This window comes from Hippoglossus hippoglossus, chromosome 19 (genome assembly GCF_009819705.1).
Source record: "Hippoglossus hippoglossus isolate fHipHip1 chromosome 19, fHipHip1.pri, whole genome shotgun sequence".
Lineage (NCBI taxonomy): Eukaryota > Metazoa > Chordata > Actinopteri > Pleuronectiformes > Pleuronectidae > Hippoglossus > Hippoglossus hippoglossus.
Window position 1 is genome coordinate 4,978,265 of NC_047169.1, and position 24,461 is coordinate 5,002,725.

The 24,461-nt window shown below is 43.5% G+C and overlaps 3 protein-coding genes across 3 annotated transcripts; 2 read left to right on the plus strand and 1 right to left on the minus strand.

Annotated features, from left to right (window-relative positions):
* Nucleotides 1-420: 420 nt before the first annotated feature.
* Nucleotides 421-7,244, minus strand: pth3r (parathyroid hormone 3 receptor). Its single transcript, XM_034570324.1, has 13 exons — nt 6,930-7,244; nt 4,378-4,483; nt 3,364-3,474; nt 3,157-3,281; nt 2,767-2,861; nt 2,241-2,394; nt 1,965-2,118; nt 1,814-1,874; nt 1,662-1,728; nt 1,477-1,571; nt 1,159-1,300; nt 999-1,040; nt 421-896 (listed from the first exon to the last, which is right to left on the minus strand). The coding sequence occupies exons 1-13, from the start codon at nt 6,993-6,995 to the stop codon at nt 456-458; spliced, it is 1,659 nt and encodes a 552-aa protein (XP_034426215.1). The 5' UTR covers nt 6,996-7,244; the 3' UTR covers nt 421-455.
* Nucleotides 7,245-8,464: 1,220 nt separating this feature from the next.
* On the plus strand, nt 8,465-11,346 carry LOC117752731 (translational activator of cytochrome c oxidase 1). The gene is made up of 6 exons (XM_034570325.1): nt 8,465-8,541; nt 8,677-8,965; nt 9,052-9,158; nt 9,903-10,036; nt 10,479-10,641; nt 10,945-11,346. The coding sequence occupies exons 2-6, from the start codon at nt 8,680-8,682 to the stop codon at nt 11,152-11,154; spliced, it is 900 nt and encodes a 299-aa protein (XP_034426216.1). The 5' UTR covers nt 8,465-8,541; nt 8,677-8,679; the 3' UTR covers nt 11,155-11,346.
* A 1,452-nt stretch (nt 11,347-12,798) lies between these two features.
* LOC117753405 (potassium voltage-gated channel subfamily H member 6) lies at nt 12,799-18,960 on the plus strand. Its single transcript, XM_034571482.1, has 11 exons — nt 12,799-12,921; nt 13,980-14,405; nt 15,004-15,397; nt 15,577-15,776; nt 15,872-16,124; nt 16,219-16,416; nt 16,473-16,610; nt 16,758-17,024; nt 17,121-17,301; nt 17,502-17,711; nt 18,293-18,960. The coding sequence occupies exons 1-11, from the start codon at nt 12,799-12,801 to the stop codon at nt 18,564-18,566; spliced, it is 2,664 nt and encodes an 887-aa protein (XP_034427373.1). The 3' UTR covers nt 18,567-18,960.
* The last annotated feature ends 5,501 nt before the right edge of the window (nt 18,961-24,461 follow it).

The window sequence follows — 24,461 nt, forward strand, 5'->3', positions numbered from 1 at the left end:
TTAGGGTCAGCCAGTCTCGCATGGAAAATCCAACACAGGAAAGTCGAGGCGGAGAAATAAAAAGATCTCATTGTCTAAACATCCAGGTCTGTCAGGTCTGTCCTTTAACTCACCCAGCATCACATTCCCACACATTATTTAGATTCATTTGTTTTTTCCACATCGTTTAAAAGCATTACAGTCGCCTTACGTTCAATCAAGCTGCACCAAATTTCACACACTCATAGATATCACTTCCCTAAATATGCCAGATTATTGTTTATGAGGAACCATGAATACTTTTCTGAGAAATCAGTGAAATGTTGAAAAACGCAGTCACTTAAAGTGTTCGCAAAGGAAAACCAACACGGAGGATTTTTTGCAGATGACCTTTCAATTCAGACGAAGCCAGGCAATCCATTGGTATACGTGAGTCCAAGCGTTTCCTTTATGCTCATCTGACTCATATGAAGACATCACAAGATCGTCTCCAGCTCTTTCAGAGTTAAAGAGTTTTCTGGATCTTCAGCTCCAGATGATTGGATCGAGGGTACCGTGTGACTTTTGGAGTCATTGTTCCCTTTGCTGGTTCTGACGTGCCTGGCAAAGACACCCGAGGTCTCGATGTCACCTGGAACAAATCCAAGTTGGGTGGTTTGTGTTTGCAGCGAGGTGTGGCGTGGCGGCCTGACCCCTGACCCGCCACCAGCAGCTCCACCTGGTCCCACCGCACCTCCTGTGAAGGGAAGCGCTCTGGGATTGGCGGCAGACAAGCTGACACTGTGCGTGGTGGTGTGTGACATCATGCCGCCGTAGTAACAGCTGCCTCCACCGCCGCTGCTGGTCATCCGCGTTTTCTGTTTGAGGTCCTGAGCGAGGCTGCGTCTCAGCCACGCCTTCTTTACCTCCGCCTGCACCTGAGAACAAGAGGAAGGAGACAAACAGAAGGTTACGTTTTACCACAGTAAGAAAATCTGAGTGTTTTTCACTCCAACTAAATATTAGCTTTAGTACATTACCTCCCCGTTGCAGAAACAGTAGATAAATGCAACAAAGAAGCCCTGGTAAGAGGAAATGGAGATGTTGTTAAAGAAGATGAACCTCCACCACAGTGTAGAAGATGGAGTATTTGGAGTATAGATAACTGCATTCTGTACCTAAGAGGATGAATATTCTGACCTGGGAGGAGTTGAAGAACATCTCATAATGCATCTGCACCTGCCACAGCAGCCCACTGACGTCAGTGTAGGGAAGAGCCATGAACACCATGTAGTGAACGCCGAACAACGGCATGAGCACTAATGTGGACTTGAGCAGCTTCCTGCCGATAAAGAGCAGAAATGATCATGTTCTGTCATTTGAAAAGTTTTTAGCCGTGTCTCAATTCAGGGTCTGCATCCTTTGGATATACAGGCTTGCTTACAAACAAACATATCAACCAACCAACAGACAAATGGATAGGGGTGAAGACAGAACCTCCCTGGCGAAGGTAATTACCGGTACTGCTGTCGAGGATCCAGTTTACCAGTGTTGGTTTCCCACAGTTTAGAGGCCAGAACTCGGATTATGTTGACAAATAAGAGGAAATTCACCTGCGGGGACAGAGATGACAAACTAAATCTCAAATATCCTTTAGTATTTAAGTATTTAACAGTATTTAATCATTCAGCGGTTTTCCTTACAACAATGGCTGCCAGAATGGGAACTTGGTAGATCCACTTCAGGTTTCCGGCACTGTTGTCCCAACATCTGAAAGCAGATGGTCAAAGAGTTCAAGCAGGAGTTTGTGACGCAGATGTAAACACGAGACACCTGAATGCATCACGTGACTCACTGCGTGTCGGCCAGCGAAGCTCGTGCACTGACCCAAATGGACACAAACACAGCTGGAACACCTGGATGTGTGCAGAGGGGGGGAAAAGATAAATCTGCAGTGTGACGATTCACCATTAGCTTCATATGTGACGACGGAGCGACCTGCTCACCCCAGCCGATGATGGTGAGGGCCCACAGGTAGTTCTTGTCGGAGAGGAAGGCCATGAAGATGAGGCTGTGTAGGTACAACCCCTCCACCAGGATCCAGTAGTGATTGGACGCCAGGAAATACAGGAAGAGAGTGACAGCGACTTTACAACCGGCCTGTAGACAAAGGACGGAAGATAAACAGAGTCAAACAGACCATAATATGCTAATAAACTAATATATACTGTCAGAAAATCTATGGATAAATGGACATGGATATAAAAAAGCATATGTTTTACCATATTTGGCTTCTGTGCAGTGAACTCAGGCTCAGCCCTGCTGTCATCAGAGATGGAGTAGAGCACCGCGTCCTTCACGAAAATGCTGACTGCTCGACATATGAAGGAGGTGAAGAGGTGAATGTGGATGTAATTGCGTGTGCAGTGGAGGCGCCTGGAAGTGTGTGTGTGTGTGTGTGTGTGTGTGTGTGTGTGTGTGTGTGTGTGTGTGTGTGTGCGCGTGTGTGTGTGTGTGTGTGTGTGTGTGTGTGTGTGTGTGTGTGTGTGTGCGCGTGTGTGTGTGTGTGTGTGTGTGTGTGTGTGTGTGTGTGTGTGTGTGTGTGTGTGTGTGTGTGTGTGTGTGAGAGAGAGAGAGAAGTTAGATTGGGAAACGATTGATGTTTTATCAGGAAACAAACCAAATTAAATCTTAATTCTTAGATTGAATTCAATATAAACAAACGCTCGTTTTTGTGGACAAAGCTGTAGATTCTTTTTGAAAACAGAGGCAGCTAACGAGGGATTCTAATTATTTTAAGATTCTTACTTGAAGTAGCAGAGGATGGAGACGGCCACCATCAGCGATGCGAGAGAAACCGAGTACCCGACGGTGTACATGAGGTGGAGTCTCTCAAACACCTTCTGAAACAAGACAAAAAAACACTGAGAGACGCAACTGCATAGAAATAAGGGTCTGATCAGCTGTGTATAGTTTCTGTGCAAACATCAATATAATTTACAGGATTCAGACTCTTTATTACAGTCAGAACAACAACCTGTGGGCGGCAGATTATTTTTAAGTACAGTCTCTCCACCTCCACAGAGAAAACAGTGGTGTGGAAAAGAATTGTGCAGATTGGAACATCCATGGAACACCCATTCAGCCAATAACCAGATCACATGCAGTCTATATACACATCTGGACACATGCACACACCTCTTCTTGTCTCCTGTGGTTGGAGCTCAGGTATGTGGTGCACTCTGTGTAGTTAGCCCACGTGCGGTTGATGCTGGACACCTGCTCCCAGTTTCCCGATGCATCACACTGGCGGTAGGCTCGTCCTGGGACACAGGGACATTGTAAACTTCAGTGATTGTCCTCCTTACATGTCAGTTCATCATGGGGACCGTGGAGCTCTCCTACCTCCGTGGTTGAAGTCGTAGATGTACTCCGGACACAGCACTGAGACCAGCTGACCCTCCCTGCTCCGCGGCCAGCAGATGATGCCGTCCCACTCTGGGATGCAGTCGCCCTCTTCACAAATAAAACGAAGCAGATGTGCATTCACTGTATGTTTGTAGCGCCATTGGACATATTGATAGATTTATACTTCTACAACTCAATAGTTGTAGATGAAGTCAAATGTCTAGAGCTGGTTGTCACTTGTACTCTCGGCCTCTGCAGAAGGAATCAGCTAAATTCATGTTTCCCTGTGATGGTTCAGGGTTTAAGAACTTTATTGCTGTTGTTTAAACCCAAGAAAAAACAGCAATATCTAATGAACAGAGTTTTAGATTAAAGTTTAATCTGCAAAATCTTTCAGAAAAATATGCACAATAACCACGGAGGGGTAACATGGAGGGGGAAGCGATTGTGGGATTTAATTGTGTATGTGTCCCTAATCTGCAAATGGAGGAAGGATGCATGATTGTGACATCACTATATTTGTCCCAATCCTTCATCCTATTTTATTACAGTTATATTAAATTATATAGTATTAAATTTAGGTTTCTGTTCTGCTTATCTGAAAGTATGCTGTTGTCTCACTGGACCATTACGGTGCCTCTCATCTGTTGGACTGTCGGGCTCCATCCTATTTAATTTCTTTTCACATCAACCGTTGAATCCGTGGAAACGCCGTCATCAGCCTCCACGTCACAGACTCAGTTTAAAATGTCCTGCTATTGTCTGCACCTGCATTCAACTCTTCTGTGATCTCAGTGATACTGGGCAGCAGGATATTGGATGGGTGTTATATCTGATGTAAATAAATCAGCAGGTCCTGTATTGGGACATGCACTCCCTGACCTCTCTGAGTACGGTTAGTAAATCCTTTCCTGCTAAATAGGGAGAGCTTCTAAATATGGAGTGAAGGTTTAAATCTGATATTACAGAAAGATTTCGGACGAATGCAATGATCCCTAACAGCACATTTACCTCTGACCTGGGCCATCTGCGCCTGGATGCTCCTTTCACACCTGGCGTGAGCACCAATCAGAACGTAGATCTGCTCGTCTCGCGTGATGCCATCATCTGAGTCGATCTGTAACAGAGAGAAAGAGCTGAACCAAACCTCGAGAGACAAATTTCTGGAGTTACAAAATAGAAAAGACACAAATAAAGCCATTGGCGACACGATCCTTTTAGAAAGGCCTCATTTACTCAAGCAGACATTTTGCTATAATGCATCTTCAGCAGTTTGACCAAGCGGTTTGTTATTTGTCCAAGACTCACGACAAACTCAGCACTTTTATTCATCTTTGAAGCTGCCCACATTTCCGAATAAAAATCTCTCTGAAGTCTTTTTCCAACCGGGGCCGATCTATCAACCACAAACGCTATCAACCACAAACGGATCCGATGTGCTGCCTCCAGGTGTCGTGAAATAGTTGTGTGAGGGTGCGGTATGTGATGATCCCCCGTCAAACCCTTCTTGTGCCTTCGGCCACATGGGGGCCTTGTCCTCGGGACCTCGGCCACGCCGGTGAGAAGTAGCCCACACAAGGGGCTTTGTGCTCCGGGGTACATTTCACAACAGAGCAGCAAAACTAGCAGTGAGTCAACCAGAGGACTCACATGAGAACACTTCGCCAGAAGAGAGGTAGAGAGAGAGAGAGAGAGAGAGAGAGAGAGAGAGAGAGAGAGAGAGAGAGAGAGAGAGAGAGAGCGCTCAAAGTGCTATCGGTAGAAAAGTGAATAATATTTGAACTTTGTCTGGTGTTAGAGTATTTTTAAATAGTGGAATTGGCACAATAAAGTATCTGAGAATATTACTTCCTCTCACCGCCGTCGTTCTCACCAGCTAAACAGCTCTGGTTAAACAGACTAGAATCCAAGTGGAACAATCAATGGACATGTGATAACTAACATTCTTTGCACGGGCCAGTAAAATAAACTGTGAATGGGTGTAAAGTGTTTTCGGTATTGTCTGAGCTCCTATCATCTCCTACAGGGATTTGTTTGGGGAAGAGACTCTCAGCCAAAGTCCACACACACACACGTTGAGCCGCTCAGGCCACTTGTTGTATAGTGAACGACAATTATTACAGTTCATATGTGTGTGCGTGTTTCTGGGTTCAGGGTTTTAAAAATCACATATTCCAGTTTCCAACTTGACATGCAGCATAATTCAATACCCGGAGGTCAATTCCAAAGTGATTTACTTTTCTTTGTTGCAAGTTTTTCTGCTGACGGACAGGGAGTGTTAGCAAAACAATTAGTCTTTGGACGTCCCCCTCGCCTTTGTGTCGTAATTGAATTTATCCTCTCAGGCCCCTGCTTCATGCAAAGTGATTTTCAGGCTGACTGAGCAGGAGGTTGTAAGTCTGCCGGACGTCGACACTCGGGATCGACCCGGGGGAAGATGAAGAGAAGAGGCTCGGAGGTGACGGCGGCTGAAGCGAGTGGCGGGTAGGTGGGTGGGTGAAAGGTCGAAGGGACCAGAGCGGATGGAGGTTTGTGAGGTAAACCAGACGACAGGTGATTTGTTCTCACCACTGCTGCAGTGTGTTGCTGTGGATGTATCTTGGGTTAAATCAGGTTTTTGGGTTTCGTCTCGTGTCCTGAATGAAAACAAATCCTCATACATTCTCCTCTTTGTGTGTATATTTTGTTTCTGCAAAGCCCTAATGATTGCATTGGTTTTTCAATCACCTGGAACAAATACTTCACTTGTTTCTGATAATGCATTGACTCTGGATGTTGAGGCTGTTTAACATCTTATTTGACTTTGTTTTACATTTGGAAATAAACTATGAATAGTGGGGTCCACAAAAACAGAAATATCTCACTGATAATGCTGCACTTTAGGCCAAATATAGAAAATGTCATGTATCTTTGACTCTTTGAGCGTTTGAATTATAGACATATTAGCTGTAAAAAAGTAAAGTCATCTCATTTGTTGAAGAAGTACAAACAGCAAGTAGAAGTTACACCGTCGATTGCTGGTGAATGTGGTGAGTGTTTCCCGAAGCACAAGATAAATCCATGTTCAAAATTCAGACGCTCAAAGAAAGTCACAGATACATGACATTTTTTATATGTGACCCAAAGTGCAGCAGCATGTGGGTGTTACTTCTGACGCGCTGTCATAATAAAGTGTGTGATATGATGCTACGGTGTGAAAAGATAAAGAAAACATAAAATACATAATTTTTAATAAGAGAAGGGGTATTTACTTGCTGCTGTGTTCATTTATCCTCATGACATCCCACAAATATTTAAAGATTATTAAACATCACACAAATCTGCGCTGAAATGTTTCCACAAATGAAAAAAACATTAAAACTATGAGGTGCTTATTTTGAGAGACTAAAAGTAAAACCAATGCAAAAAAACAACTGTTTTACCAATAGAGTGACACAAATTTTGTTTAAACAAAGAACAAATGCATCTACGAAGGGAAAATAATACCTATTTAACCTATTCAATCAATGAAGTGGTCATAAACTCAATCACCTAAATATTGAGGATAAGTCGAGTACACTCACCAGAGCAGCCGCGGTTATTACACAGTGGAAAAGAGCGAGGGCACCGATTCCCTGTGCACACAACATGATGTCTTTTCTCCAACAGAGCTGAAGTTCACTTTCCACGCTCACTCAGGTCATTTTCTCCTCCTCAGGCTGCGTTGAAGGAACTTGCTTCCCAGAGTTAAAGACTCTTCTTCTGCCCCAGTGCCTCATCAGAGCTCATTCTTAAGCTTTAAGCTCTGGTGACCTCCAGTTTCAAAGATGTCTCATTTTCTTCAGTCCTCTCCTTGAGGCTCAGTGGACTGATCAGGTTTGAATAACCATGGGGCTGAAAGTGTGTGGTCTGAGGAAGAGGAGCGCCGTGACAGAAACCTCCTCCTCCTCCTGCACTTCTTTGGACTGGTGTCTGTTGGAGATGGGTTGGTCTTGATTGGCTGAAGCCTCCACCTCTCTTAACCCTTTGTGCTCCTCTGCTGTGGTCATCTGTCTCCGTCTGATCTCCTCTAAACCGGTTTGTTTCAGACATTATTGATCCTACAATCAGATGTGTTCTCCAGTGTAGGTCCGTATACATGCAGCATGTCCCTGGCTTTTGAATTAATGTGTCAGATGTACCATCATCACACATAGACGCAGACTTGATATATAATCCTAAACTTCCTGAAGGTACTGAGCTCTTTAACCATTTATTGAGATTACAATAGGGGGGTGGTTGGATGAATGGATGATGAATAGGTGGATGATTATTCTGGATAATAAACCACATATTTTAACTCATTACTATGTGTAACATTACTGAACAAAATAAAATGAATAATGTAATTTAAGTCCAATCCACTAAGTCAACAAAAAAATGTCACCAGTTCCCACAATGGGAAACAGTATGATGACTTGTGTTGCAGTTTATTTTTAAGAGCAGCTGTTAAACATTGGTACTATTATTTGCAGTTGATCCCCAATCTCAACCAGAAACACCCAGGGGTCCTCGGACGGATTTAAAGTTCCCATGGTTCAGGATTTGTTCGTTTACTTGTTGAATGCACCGAATGAGGAGGGAAGCATGAGAATCTGTTCATCCGAATGACTCAACTATAAACAGAAAATAAAACCAGCACCAGAGAAAATATTAACTTGAAGAGGAGCCAGAAAAGTGCTCGGAAATATATTACACGAAAGTAAGAGTCTGAAAATATCTGCCAGCTTAAATCTTTAGTTGTTGCTCGAGCTTGGTCTTTCTTCCAATTAGTAATATTTGCTTAATACTTAACAAAGATTAAAGACAAGATATACGATATTACTTCTTGATAATATTTAAAATAATATTATTTTGAGATGAAAAATAAAAGTAAACAAGGCAAACACATTAATAATAATCGTAATAATACACTATATTAAACTATACTATTTTTGAAGAAAGAAAGAAAGCTGTAAGTACTTTGTTACCTTGTAGATGATGATGATGATGATGATGACGATGATGATGATGATGACGATGATGTCATAACAGGATTATAACAGAGAGGAGTTGAACTTTTATTTTGAAAATCCAATCTGTGAGGTCACAGGAACCAGGAAGTGCCGGGTTCACAACAAGGACAGAAGCAGCAGCGTGTTTTTCACACTAAACACTGTAAGTTCACTTCCGCTTCTTCCATTCACTTACACAGTGTTTCTGAATTAACAGGCGTGTGTGTGTCTGTGTTGTGTGTTGTGTGTTGTGTGTTGTGTGTCTGTGTGTCTGTGTTGTGTGTGTGTGTGTGTACAGGGCATGGTGGGGGCGGCGCTGCTGCGGGCTCTCCGGACCCCTCTCCCCCGGTCACTAGCGGCGGCCTCCTGCCGGTGCTCTGCCCCGGTGGACACCCTCCGGCCGCCGGCTCCTCGTGTGTCGTCTCCCCCGTGGTCCAGCTGCTCCGTGCGGCCGCTGCAGCTCTGCTCCGCGCTGTGTGCGGGACACAACAAGTGGTCCAAGGTGAAGCACATCAAGGGACCCAAGGATGAGGCGAGGGGGAGGATGTTCATGAAGTTCGGCATGATGATTAAAATCGCAGTGAAAGGTGAGGCTGCAGAGTGACTGTCCCATGTTTACAGTCCTGCCCTGGACCCGCAGCTAATCGGTCACTTCTTGTGGTTTCACCCACAGAAGGTGGATCAAACCCGGTCATGAATTTAAACTTGGCTCACATACTGGAGCAGTGCCGGACCAAGAACATGCCCAAAGCCTCCATAGACACAGCCATCAAGAGTGCGGTAGGTTGACAACACTGGCACAGTGAAATGAATGGTGACGTTTACCTCTGCCAAGGCCCAACAGTCTCCTTTAATACAATCAAGCTGCACCAGATTTCACACAATCATAAATATCAGTTCCATAAACACGTTTGGGGTTTTTTCCTGTCAAGATCTATGAATTATTCTCTTAGAAATCTTTAAAACATCCCATCTCACAACCTTAGTGGATCCATCCCCTGATCCTGATCTGCACCAACATTTAATGGGTTCTCCCCTGACCCATATTTCATCCCTCCACCAAGTTTCATAGATAGATAGATAGATAGATAGACAAAACAGTCAAACACAAGAGCATAAGAATATTAAAAGTTCAAAATGAGTCAAGATTAAGTTCACTGCACTGAGATGAAAGTCCAGCCACCAGAACTACTACAGAGATGTCACTGTAGTATGAGCTGACTGAAAGACATAAGTAACTGAGTATTAAAGCCAAATATAAATACAGATTTAAAGATAAATAACTGAACAAAATCTGTCCTGTAGTTTTTGTGTAATCTTGCTCACAAACAAACCAACCAACTAACAGGGGTGAAAACATAACCTCCTTGGCAGAGGTCATTAAATTTCAAAGTAAATTTCTGTCATTCCAGTGCTCCATTCTCTCAGTCTCTGGAAAAGATGAACACCATTCCTCTAAAAAGACAAAATAAATAACAATATGCTGCACAAGCCTGATTCATGTCCTCTCTCCTGGTTCTGCAGGAGAAATCCAAACCAGTGTCCCAGCAAATGTTTGAAGCTCGGGGGCCTGGTGGATGTCTGCTGCTCATCGAGGTCCTCACCGACAACAACACCCGCAGCCACCAGGAGGTTAAACGCCTGCTCAACAAGAACGGGTCAGGAATCGTACTATATGTCCCGGTACTGGAAGTTAGTTTCAGTGGGTGTTGTGCAAACAGCTGCTAAATAGCTGTGGATTGCACTGTGTAGTATTGTCCCTGCAAGATGCAGGAACATAGAAGTGAAAGTGATGATACATCATTAAATAAAAGCATGCATTAGTATCATGCAATACATAATTATTGCTGAGCACTGTACAAGCTTGTGTCTCCTTCCAAAGCGTAATAACTAGTAACTACAGTTTATTCATTTCCTTCCAGATTCATTAAATTTGCCCCTATATATTTATAAATACATAAATCACAACCACCTGCATGTTACTGTACCTTACAAATACATTGAAAAGTAGAGAGTAAGCAAAAATACAACATACAGAATTGACATATCATAAAGGTTGATGTGACGTTACTGAAGGTGTAATTCTCTGCTTGTCCACAGTGGGATGCTGTCCGACGGGGTCCGCCACAACTTCACCAAGAGGGGGGTGGTGGGGGCGGCGGGCGACACCATCTCGGCGGAAAGAGCTCTGGAGCTGGCCATCGAGGCCGGAGCCGAAGACGTCCAGGAGACGGAGGATGAGGAGGAGCTGCCTCTCCTGAAGGTCAGAGAAGAAGAGACGTCTCCTCAGTGCAGACACACGAGGAGACAAAGATGCAAATAGCAGCAGTTGTGGTTGTGGAATTGAAATTTTAAATGAGCGTATGTGCCTGAACGTCCTCGGACCAGTGGTATTCAGTTAAGATTCAGAGAGCTCCAGATAGAGATCCTGTCACGGTCCTGAACACCCGACTGTCTGAATGTTAATTGGGAGTTTTTCAGTGTTTTCTGTTGCTTCTTACATTTTACAGACTAAAGCTGCATCCTGCTACAGTTTGACTCATAGTTTGATTTGCTCTCCCTCCAGTTCATTTGTGACACGACGGACCTGAGTAAGGTGCGAGCCTCGCTGGAGAAGCTGGGGATGCAGATCACCTCTTCTGGGATGGAGTTTCTTCCCAGCAACATGACGTCTCTGGACCAGGACCAGCTGGATGCTGCCTCATCACTAGTAGAGGCTCTGACTGACTATCCAGACGTAGTTAGAGTGTGGGACAATATCCAGGCTGTCAGCTGAGAACGACCCCCGGACACCGGGCGGGACACGGAGTAATGTGGAATGTTAATTTACACAAAGAAAGGTTTTGATAACCTTGTACATCTGTTGGTTCTGATACTGAAGCTTGTTGCGTCATTATAAGTTTTGCCCATTTTGAAATCATCTATATGGAAAAAATGAAAGAGGAAATAAACATACATTTATTCATAATTTGTGTCTGGTTTGTTTTTTGCCTTTCAAGAAAAAAGTTTGATTACCTATTTAAAAAGTTTAAAGACTAAAATTACTTTTTCCTCTTTGAAAAATCATGCAAAACTGTGTATTTATGTTAAGTTGATGGGGGGGAAAAAAGTATACAGACGACTGAAGGTCAGAGCTGAAGGACATTTTGAGCCAATGTCATCACAGGTCATTACCCCCTCATATTACTGTAGAGTCAATAAGATCCCACATTAACAGTGTGCATGCAGCATATTGAGCGGATACTATACATTCAGCTGATTTTATGATTTTTGCACATGTACGTCACAGCCTGAACTATATTTTAAATGTCCAGTGCCGAAGCCAACTGCCCACGAGAATGTTGAAATGGTAATTTGATGTTAATGGGGAAGTCCTGTGCACCAGCTCTCAGCCCATTTGCTCTGTTTATCAATGCCCGTCATAGATTTTTCTGTCAGTTCCTCTCAGCTATAGTATGGCATCGATTGTTTCCCAGTGTTGGCGAATGTCGCGCCGCAACATGTGAGCTGCAGGCCAGTCCTCTGCCCCGTGCCAGAGCGGAGGGTTCAGCATCGACGTCTGCGTCCAACAGAGAAAACAGACGTGCATTTGTTTTGGGTAAATATGAAGCAAGAAAGAAGAGAGTGAAGGTTTTTTTGAACATACTCGTCCAAACTAAAGTGTTCAGGAGGATGGAAGTTTGAGTGATGGCTGCGCGCTGGTCAAGGTCGAGGAGGATCTGATATTCTGGTGTCAAATCAGGTGAGTTGGGTTTGTGACTGAACTTAAAAACCTGAGAGTTGACAGACTGGTGAGAGCTCATCTTTCTGCTGCTGCCTCTTCTGTGCAGTTACACCTTGTGAGTGAAGTATTGAGACTATCCTGTGTTTGAGGACAGAGTGTTTTTGGGAGGGGCAGAGCTAGATGGGCAGTCTGCGAAATCAGAGTAGAGAGGAAAGGGTGCAGTGAATATTTAACGTCCCTGAGTATAGTTCCCTTTTTTGCATCCAGGGAAAATTCAGAATGAAAAATGATAAGGCAATTTTTTTTTTTTTTTTATGAGGGAGCGCAGGTTTTATTTATAGATTTATTGATTGAGAGCATAAGTCTGAATTGGGGAGAGTTGGGAAGACATGCAGCAGACAGACATGGTTTTAATTTATATAAAGTTTATCTCAACTAAACCTCCGTATATGGAGGTGAACTAGCAGGCGCCCAATATATGGAGGCTTACATTAGAAGTTACATGTAAGTTAATGAAAGGAATAAAGTCCAGTACAGCAAGAAAAGTACGTCACAAACACAATGGGAGTACGAGTTGTAGTGAGCAAATGTCTTCGTTGAAAATTAAAGGAATCAAAGTACCAAAGAGGTTGTTTTACATCTCTGTGGCCTAAGTATAAATAAATAATGGGATAACCTGTAATCCAGCAGAGCTCCATGTCTGAGTCAGACCTTATGAAGAGTGGGGGACCCGGCAGCAGGGGCCCCGAATGCTGCTCGCCTCCAACCCCCAGGGCGGAGCTGCTCAGCCCCTCCAAGGTCACAGAGAAGGTCACGCAGGTACGGGGGCCAGGAACCTCGCACAGGGCTCATGCAACAGTTTACTGTTTACTCATTCTTGACCAAATTTCCAGTGAGAGTCTGTGACATTAACGTCCTGTGATGCTATAGAGGATTGTCAGGTTCATTTAAGATATCACACTTACTCACTTTTGATTTAAAGAGCCTTCCAGGAAGTTGGCAATAATGGAAAACTGCTGTAATTAACCTGCTGGTGGAAAAATCAATAGGTTGTTTAGTGGCTGAATGTTTTTCTCATGGGTGTGAAAAGCAAATTTACATTTAGCCACAGTTCAATGTGAGACCTGCTGCTGCTGCTGCTGCAGCCCCGAGGCTCAGCATTCTGCATCACTGCACCCGCAGGACGCTGATATGAAACAAACACAAAGGAAGTGTTTGCAATGACCCGCGACCTTGGTGCACGGGGTCACGTGTTGATCCCTGTCTGCGTGTCTGTTTATCTGACGGTCTTTCACAGCTACCTGTTTATGAAGCTGCGTGTTATATCAGCGACATTCATCAGGGCAGCAAGCATCACTTTGAAACTGGGCGAGAGAGAACATGAGGACTTTGGTAGCACATGAACTCAGTCGTGTGTCTGTGACGCCCAGTTTATCATTACAGCTCCAGGCCACCAGCATCCTGCCCTCAGTCAGCTCAGGCCGGGTTGATTACAGCACTCTGCTCCTTTACCTTTGCTGTAGTTTAAATATTTTTGCAAACTTGAAATTTAATGCTATAAATACTAAGTGGATGCAAACTTTAGTCAAGTCAGAGATTCACCAATTACACAATGGTCAAGGATTTGTTGGACTTACAAGGTCGTAGAGCGCGCAGCCTCCACCAGCTCCATCAAAACAGTGCGTCTTCTAGAAAGGTCTGTTGGGTAGGATCAGAAACCTTTGGAGAATGTATTTGGTTTAGTGTCTTTTTCTTCAGAATATCTTGTTTTCCCAAATTGCAACTAATAGTTTCACATAAAATTTCCCCCTGAAAGACTCAAATTCTGTGTTTATAAGTGAGAATCATTTGCGTACTGCTGCATTCTTTATGCTCAGGTACTTTCTCTGGAGTCGGATGTACTTCCTGAATACAAACTCCAGGTGCCAGAGACAACATGGTTGATCTTGCTTCACTACAGCCCCTTCAAGGCGTTTTGGGACTGGATCATTCTCCTGCTGGTCCTCTACACGGCCGTCTTCACTCCTTACTCGGCCACCTTCCTCTTGGACGTGCACGGGGATTTACGTCAAAGGATCTGTGGCTACACGTGTAACCCTCTGAATGTGGCTGACCTCATGGTGGACGTGCTATTTATTGTGGATATAGTCATCAACCTTCGCACGACGTACGTGGACAAGAACGACGAGGTGGTGACACAGCCGAGCCGGATCGCCAAGCACTATATTAAAGGCTGGTTCCCCATTGATCTGTTTGCAGCGATCCCCTTTGACCTCCTCATATTCAGATCTGGCTCTGAGGAGGTAAGAACTTTGATTGTTCTCATTGTTTGAATTGATTCATACAATTATTTTGGCAGTGATGCTTAAATGTTTTCAACTCTGTCCGTTTGGTTGTGACCAAGATTACACAAAGACAACTGAACCGATTCTAATGAGACTTGCTTGAAGGATGCAGAATGGGTCAGGGAAGAACTCATTACATTTTGGTGCAGTTTCGAAAAAGGGGGAAGAGGTAACTACTGAATTCGCCAAGGCCCAAAATCCCCTTAATTTCAATCAAGCTTTACCAATTTCGTAGATATCAGATTTCTAAATGTACCTGATTTTTTTCAAGATCCATGGTTAAAAAAATAAATAATCCTGGATCCGCCCCTTGATCGGGATTAGTACCAAATGTTAATGGATTCTTCCCTGACCCAAACCGCATCCTTCCACCAAGCTCTGTGGAAGTCCATCTCGCAGTTCTTCCGTAATCTTGCTTACAAACAAACCAACAAACAAATGGTCAGAGGTAAAAACGTAGCCCCCTTGGCGGAAGTTACGTTTTTTAAAGCTACTCTATATTGAATGGTCATTTCCTTGCCTAACATCTCCTTCCCTGTTTTATCGGACACCAAAGATGGCCACCTTAACAAGCCTGCTGAAAACGGCTCGGCTGCTACGATTGGTCCGCGTGGCAAGAAAACTGGACCGATACTCGGAATACGGAGCTGCTGTCCTCTTCCTACTCATGTGCACCTTTGTACTCATCGCCCACTGGTTGGCCTGCATTTGGTACGCCATCGGCTTTGTGGAGAGGCCGTACACGGAGACCGGCTGGCTGGACAACCTGGCTGAACAACTGGGCAAGACGTACAACGACAGCGACTCCAGCTCCGGTCCGTCGGTCAAAGACAAATATGTCACCGCTCTGTACTTCACACTGAGCAGCTTGACGAGCGTCGGGTTCGGCAACGTTTCTCCAAACACCAACTCGGAGAAGATCTTCTCCATCTGCGTCATGGTGATCGGATGTGAGTTGAACAACACTATTAGGGACACTGTAAAAATTACTGGCCTGGGGATGGTTCACTTTATAAAACTACAAAACAGGATTTTTACTTATGCACCAAATTACAGACACTCATAAACATTAGTTACTGAAATATCCTGGGTCTTATTGTTCGATTGTGTGTGTCCTCTTCTGCCTCAGCTCTAATGTATGCCAGCATATTTGGGAACGTGTCTGCCATCATCCAGCGGCTGTACTCGGGTACAACCCGCTACCACACCCAGATGCTGCGAGTCAAAGAGTTCATCCGATTCCACCAAATCCCTGGTTGCCTGCGTCAGAGGCTGGAGGAGTACTTCCAGCACGCCTGGGCCTACACAAACGGCATCGACATGAACGCTGTAAGTAAAAACAGAGCAAACTTGCATGTGGTTGTTCAGGGTTCAGGTTTTGCTTCTAATCGCTGATTATTCGATTGTTTTTTTCTTATATTCAGGTGTTGAAGGGGTTTCCAGAGTCGCTGCAGGCCGACATCTGTTTGCACCTGAACAGATCCCTGCTGCAGAACTGTAAGGCTTTCCGCGGAGGCAGTCAAGCCTGTCTGCGCGCCTTGGCCAAGAGGTTCAAGACAGTCCACGCTCCTCCAGGCGATACCCTGATCCACTACGGAGACATCCTGGACTCGGTCTTCTTCATCTCGCGTGGTTCGATCAAGATCATTAGGGATGATGTGGTGGTTGCCATATTAGGTAACATCTAATTACAAAGTAGCCCCTGAAAATGTCCTAAATCAAACTTTAAAGACAGCAGCTACTCGAATAAAAAGTGTTCATGCTCTTGCAGAAAGGAATGACATCTTTGGCGAGGCTATCCACCTGTATGACGATCCGGGGAAGTCCAACTCCGACGTGCACACCATCACCTACTGTGACCTGCACCGCATCCAGAGGGAAGACCTGCTGGAGGTGCTGGATATCTACCCCGGCTTTGCAGACAGGTTCTGGAGGAACCTGGAGATGACCTTTGACCTGAGAGACGTACGTTTTGTTAAGAAAACGATTAAGATCTTGGTATTTTGTATTTCACAGAATCGTGAGAATGTCTTTTTCCCCCCTGTGTTCATCAGGCTGATCAAGTGGCGCCAATAATAACAACTGATGACTCTGGAGACGACTGTGGATATCACCACAAGCCAAGACACAAGCTCCACTCCCTGGACTGCAGAATCAGACCAGGTGAGATATGTAGTGACACGAGTTGAGTGTTTTTATATCGATCCTCTGATAAATTGCTGCATAGGTTGTACTGCAAAGAAGTAATACTGATGATCTGTGTAGACAAATACTGTAACTTGAGTTCTTGAAAATATTTTCTGTGAACAGATGGAATCGATCATGAGGATTCCTACCCCCTTCAGTCCTTCCGTCATCGTCACTCCCCCTCCCAGGGCCACTGGGACGACCGCTGCAGCTGTGGATCCCCGTGCTCCCAGTCCAGCGAGGACCTGGAGACGTCTCTTGCTCACGGTGCCAAAGTAGAGCTTTATCCTCCAGAAGATGCCGCGCGGGACTACTCCCCCTCTGTGGTGCAGCTGCGGCCCCCGAGTGGCACATCAGTGGGGAAGGAAGCAGTGGAAAGAGGACCCCAAGGTGGGTGGACAACGTTCTGGATTGTCCTGGAAAGAGACACAAGATGTGAACGTTGTAAACACTTACTGCAACCGGCTGCTATGTTATTTTCCTCAGCTTCATCTTTGAATGTGCCGGCAATGTATCGTTACTGGCCTGACCGACAGTCACAACAGTTTTCTGGCCGCACGTGGCGATCGTCGTCTGTCCGGAACTCATACCATCCACCGCCTTTCACAGAAGAACGGCCCAGTGAGCTGGAGTCTCGACTGGAACTTTTACATTCACAGCTCAACAGGTGAATTTTCTCCTTAATGTTAGACTCTGTTGATTTGAACCCCTTTATATCATCTTATTACATATTGTCTGACAATGTCACCTAGTACTGTATATTCTAAATGCAATATAGCCTGATATTTGAAACTCTAAGATTCATTAAAAGAGTATTTTCTCTGAAGCTTCTGGGTGTAAAGATTCTTTTGCCATCGTCTTCTCCAGACTGGAGACTCGCATGACGACCGACATCAACGTCATCCTCCAGCTTCTCCAGAGGCAGATGGCTCCCGTACCTCCAGCTTACAGCACTGTAACATCCAGTACCCTCCCCTCCAACTCACCCAGCCTGTATGGGACTGGGACACCAGTGGTGCACAGCATGTATCCCATTTCTCCCATACAGATGGACACACAGGTAAAGACTAACGCCACATCTACAACTAGAATGTCTCCATGTGAAACCACATTTAAATTCACTCCATTCAGATTTTTATTTGGATCTGCGCCAAATTAAATATCAATGCCCTAATAATTTTTTTCATAAAGATTCATGAACTGTACTAATACTGTAAAACTCCCAGTCACTCTTCACTACAACATTTTATTCTTGGGCTTTTACTTAAAGGTACAGTGTGTAGGATTTAGTGACATCTAGTGGTGGAGTTGCATGTTGCAGCTAAATACCCCTCACCCCACCCTCCCCTTCTAAAGAGAAAGAGAACCTGTGGTAGCCTTCAGTTGTCATAAAAACTCAAAAGAAGTCTAGTTTGTCCAGTCTGGGCTACTGTAAAAAAAACATGGCTGCCTCCGTAGCGAGGACTCGCTCTTGATGTAAATATAAAGTATTTAAATATAAAAGGCCCATTCTAAGGTAAAGAAAACAACACTTTGTACAATTTAGATGAAACTCAGTAGTGAAAAGATCACTAGGATTATTTTATATTCAGTTTCTGCCACTAGATCCCTTTTACCTAAAAGTTAAACATTCTCATGTCTTCTCTCCTGAACTCGACTGACCTTACATTCACCCAGAGGTCCCAGGAGTCTCTGTCCAGCGGTATCCCCGTGACCGTGGCCTCGGACGACACCATGTTCATGACCGTCACCCCCGAAACTGAGACCCGTCCGGGGTTAACTGCGCAGCCGTCAGACAAATCCTCCCTCGTGGAGAACCCCCGGCTGTGTGGGAGCCTCCGCTGCCCGTCGCTGCCGGGGAACCTGGACATCAGCTCAGGACTGTCTGAGATCCAGAAACATCTGTCTGACCCGGTGCTGCCCGTCCTCTGAACGCCTGCAGTAAAAGAGACAGTGTGACCGAGAGAAAGTAGTAAAACACAGCTGCTTACAGATGTGAGGAAGAGTCCAATAATCTGCTATCAATACAGGACAGGAAGTAGTGTCCCGACGTCAGATAGTGGAGGCCTGCAAGGAATTCTGACTCACACAGGATAACACAGTTATCACACTTCCCACAAGACATCTGCTGATTTACAGTTTGTGCATGAGTCAGATCATCGTGGTTCCGTTTTGTGAAACCACTTCTGTTGTGGTTCAACTGTATTTTCTTCCTGTTGCTGATCAGGTCCGAGCCTCTATCACAGATTAGAGCCTGATAGACACTGAGTCCACAAATCCATCAGCAATATTGTTATTTACGAATAAAGGAAAAGTTTCCACCTTGAAAAAGCTCATCTGGTTCTCTCTAGATTTAGAAAAAAAACAAAATCAGAGCTAATACATCATACCTGGTTTGTTAAATTTCCAACAATGTCTAAATACTCATTTAAGAAAATCTGCTCACAATTCATGGGCTGATTTTCACATGAAATCATTTTGACGAGGATCCATTGAATGTGGAGAATAAACCAAGAAGCATTGGGACACTTGACAGTTTTCAAAAACAAATTTCTCAGATGCACAAACTATGGAATAGGATTTTTTTTCTTTTTAAATTACCGCAAACATATCTCTGACATTTCTGTACGACAACGTGTGGTTAGATAGCGGCAACATTCATTCAACCACTGCAACTGTTTCCATCTGGATCCAATGGGTGAAAATTAAACTATAAATGAAATCATTGATGCATCATGAACACAGACGAAGTGTAAAAAAGTAGAAAAAAAAACTTTCCAATACCGATATATTGATGAAAAATATGAAAAGGATTCATAACGTCATTAGTTATGATAAAGAAATGTCATTGAGGCCTGATATTTTCACCATAAACTTTATAATAAATAACTATAAATAAAAAGAAAACACAAATACAACCAAATAAATGTAAATGAGCATCTTTTCTTATATATCAACATGAAGCCCTGAACCGACACGTCAGTGAAGGTCTTTATTGGCTAACAGATTTATCGACCCGGGCTCCACTCGTGTTTCCCACCAGATTCTCATTCCACTGTCACAACAGCACTGACATTGATTGACAGCGCTCGTGATCTAATGTCAGTTTCCACGCAGTTACCGACTCTTTTCTCTGCAACTTCAGCGTTCTACACTTTTTCAATCTATCATTTCTAACTGTACATTTGTGCGATATAAAATCGTACAAGTGTGTTAATGAGTCACTGAGTTCATATTGTCTACATATAAAAAAACTGTGATGGGGAGGGGGGGGGCTGTTTGTTTCTGTTTATAATTAAGTTAGGTTAATAAAGTTAATGTTGCAGAAATGACAGATTAGGGTCTTTTAATACCATTAAACTGTTATGTAGTGGTTTTCAGTGGAATAAAACACATTTATATAAATCACAAAACGAATGAACATGAATGAATATTGAGGCCAAACAACAAAAGAAGTTTCACAACGTAGCAACGTGTAACTGTCTGTAAGACGACCTGCTGAGAGACTGAAGGGAATTGAACCTTGTGACACTTTGTTTTGTGTCTCGGTGCTCGTTCCAGTTTTCTGATGCAGTGCGATCGTTGTGTAACAAGGTCAAGCAGTGGGATCAGCTGCTTTCACACAAGCAATGAAGTCCGGATATTTTCCAGATATCTTCCTGAAATCTACCAGAGGGGCTCGCATGGGACAACACGAATGCTCATTTTCCGGAGTTCGTGTCTGAAAGCAGCTATTGTAAAAAACTTTACACACATCATCTGCATCAACTTGGCACCGATACAATCCTGTTGCTTTGTCCTTTGTCCTGTGAACATGGCTGAGAACGCTTTTGCCCACTGTACATTATTGATCTCTCCCTCGGCCGTATAGGCCAGCATAGGGTCCTCGATGGCCCCCGGCATCTGCTGGATGTCCCAGATTAGAGCCTGGTGGTCATCCGCTACACGGAGATGAGGGGAAGAGGTTTGATTTGAATCGATTTATCTTGTTTGGACAGGAAGAAAATCATGTTACTAAACACCACATGCTACTGGCCTGATTCTGCTTGGTAACCGTTTTACACCAGGTTTATTTCATCCAGCAGAACAGAAAAACATCCAGACAAGATGAGAGGAAACCCAGAAACAGAGTTACTAGTATTGTACCACAGGAGCGATGCACTGACTGCAAGCTAATTGAATTTCACACAGTATTGTGTGTGTGACTGTGTTGTTTAGTTACTTTGGTCAAACGTATCTCGGGGGAATGAGATTAACTTCAAAAGCATCAAGAGATTTTGTAGCAGACATCAAAGCTTCTTCTCTCTAGTTCCGGCTCATTTGTACTTTCCAGCTTTGATGACGACAAGCGTGTGTTTACTGGCACAAGGTAGAGACGAGTTCACACGTGTGGCAGAAGAAGTACGTCCCCTTGTGGCCAATGTCAGCGGCTGCAGAAATCAAACTTATAATAATGTATAATAATATAGATAATGTCTCTGCTCTCCTCCTGCAACAGCCCCTCGACTTCTGGACTGAAAACAAACTGGAGAGAACGACAAAACACAACATGAATATCGGCAGTTACACAATACATGTGCATGTACCAACATACATTGAACACATGTGGACACATCTGGTACCTGCACCAATTCTTTTTCACGATCATCACTAAAACTCATATTTCCTCCTCATTTAAGCCATGATTTTTGTATGTAATGATATTTAGTACTGACATTCATGGTCCCAGATGATAAATCAAAAGGCAGTTGTGGCTTTTAGTGAAATGTCTTAAAAACAAACATAAATATTATTGGTTTTCACTTCAAACTTAAAATATCTATCAAGTTTTTGATTAGATTTATTTAGCACAGATCAAACAAAAACATGGAAAAATGAAAATGTAATAATGTACAGTGCAGGGGGGAGGCGGGGCTTATTTTAAAAGCCTCCAATATTGTATAAAACAAAGTTGACATGCAGAAAATAATGTGAAATAATGTGAAAATAATAACGCCATCATCAATCCAAAAGTCAACTGACAGAAGCCACAGACTCAGAGTGGACAGCATCATCCACCATCTGGACCTGTTGTGAACTTCACTGTTTTGTTTAATTAAGTATTTAAAAACCTTTTCTTTGTGCTTCACTGACGCCGCTGATCTGCCGTCACCTCAGAGGAGATCAGCTGATGGTGCAGAGTCAACACAGAAAACACTGGTTTGGATAACAACCATTAAACCCATCATTACCCCTGTGAATCCCCTGTAACCTGTGGGTCTGCTCGTTTTCATAAGTGCTTTTGCAAAACAGCTACCGACACATTTGACTGATGCATCAACTCAAACGTGTGCAGCAGCTTCCAAAGACGTTTCCCACTTTCATCGAGGCAACAAGTCGCAGGAATCGGCAGCACAACAACCTCATCGAAAGGTAGAGTGTTCACCAACGTGGATCAGTGTTTTGACGGGGTTCCTGTTTGTTGTAGATTCTTCTTTGTCACGAATGTATTTTCCTGCTCTAAAACACTACACCTGGGTTCCTCAGGTCTTGAAATCTCCTGCTCCGCCCAGTCGTGATGCTTCGGACACATTTTGGCTCCACGCATCCGTCCAACACCTCTGGCTCAACCCTCTATGATTTCACCGAATGTTCGGGTTATGAGACGGGCAAGTACATATGGGTCGTTTGCACATTGCTGTGCTCTGCTGTCGGTTTTCCTGCATGCGTTGTGATCCTCTGGGAGATGTTTCAGACTCGCAGGAAAGGAAGTCCCCTCACACCACATGAGTTTTTCATCCTGAACCTAGCCGTCATGGATGCTGTTTTCTTGGCCTTCATCCCACCTGGGATGATAAATCACTTAACATGGCGGCTTTTATGGTTTGATTATGTCTGGAACGGTTTTTATGCCCTGAACACCTGTGGGAGACCCCTGATGATGGTGTGCGTGTGTCTGGACTGTTACCTGGCTGTGGTTCATCCAATCACCTATCGTACCAGGAAAAGTCTGACGCCCCGGGTAGTGATGGCCGCCGTCGTCTGGACTTTGACGATTGCCTTTGGGCTTGTAGCAATGACTCACCCCAATTTATTCGTAAACATGGTTATCACAGCCCCATTTATAGTAGCCATTGTAATGATTGGCGTGTGTGATTATTTCATCCTTCGCACTTTAATCAAGTCCGGACAAGGCAAGAATAACATCCACCCGCAGAAGCAACGAGCTCTTCAGACCCTGATCAACAGCCTGGTCTTGACTCTCGTCTCGTACCTTCCCCCAGTGCTCATGTACACAATTGGCATTTCTCTCATCAGCGACAAAAAATTCTTAATGTGTGTCATCGCTATTCCGGCCACCATTACTTCCAGTCTGGGATCTATTGTCATGCCTCTTCTCTACCTGCATAACATTGGGAAACTGGAGCGTTTCAGGTGTGGATGCTGCAGGAAAACCTAACTTATCTCTCTCCTTCCTGCCAATTCAGGCTGAGGTAGAAGTTCATGCTTTTTGTCCAATTGCGATATGTTTTTATGGGTTTCCTGTTATTTTATTCTTATATGTTGTTTCTCATTTCCTTTTACAACGTGTGTGTTGTATTTTTGCATGAATATTTGTATTTTGCTGTGATGAAAAAGTACTTTTAAAAGAAAAGTTCTAATGTAGCTCTCCTTTATACTTTGATCTGTATCCTCAAGACTCTGCATGTTTGCCTCGTGACCTGTTTGCCTAATGTTCATATCGAAGTCATGAATGAATAGTTGTGCTACAAAATTAAACGTACAATGAATAATAAAGTTGCTTTACTCAGTAGGAACCAAGCTAATCACACTGTAGGGAACTGCTATGTATGTATGTATGTATGTATCTATATGGTTGTTTCTATATATTGGCCTTGTGATACACTGGATAAGCAGCATGGATAAAAGATGGACACATATGGTGAGATGTAGCATATGTAGTTTGCATCTTCATCACTAGGTGGCAGGATTGTTGTTTACAGTAACTTTCATTGACTCAAGTCTGAGTTTTCACATTTTCTAGCTCATCATACGCGTAATATCAAAATAATGTCTCTGTGTAGATCTCAGGGTTTAATTTCAGCAAAAGTTAGAAAATGACAACTGCACAAAGAAAATCCAGCATCAGAACACGTGGGAGGTTTAAATGTTTTATATGCTTTTGAAAACACACAATGTCTGCAAACGATTCCATATAAAAAAACGACCATTTCTTCATAAAATATTTTCTTATGTATTTACCCCCTGCACATTAGAGCAACTGGTCACAATGTTCAACGTATTTAATCAAATTAGCTACCAGAGTGATTGTTTTTATTGATATATACACTGAATTCATATGATACACATTTACACGATGGGACTTACTGACCAAACGAGTAGGAAAGGATGCGTTATTAAACTCCCAATAAAACAGTTATTATTCATGTCCTGTCACAATCACACGAACTGCGAAAGATTTTTAAAAAAAAAACAATATTCACATGAAAGGTAAAAAAAGATAAAAGTTTTCTTCAAAATGTAAGTTAGAGATATTTCATTTTATTTAAAACCTTCAGCACACTCCTGTTCTTTAAACTGGTTCTTTCTTCCTCTGTGGATAAAAACACGAGAGTTGAGACCCATCGACACACTTAACGTAGATTGTTAACAAATTTATGACGACAACCTTTGTCCGTTTTCATTCAGTTCATGTTTCCTCCTTCCTTGTATCACGGTGACACAATTTAACAGCACCAAACATCCGTGGACCTTTTGGGATATTTAGATAATTCTAATCAAAAAAGCTGATGAGTTCAACAGGGAAACTGAAAAGGTTTCTGAAAA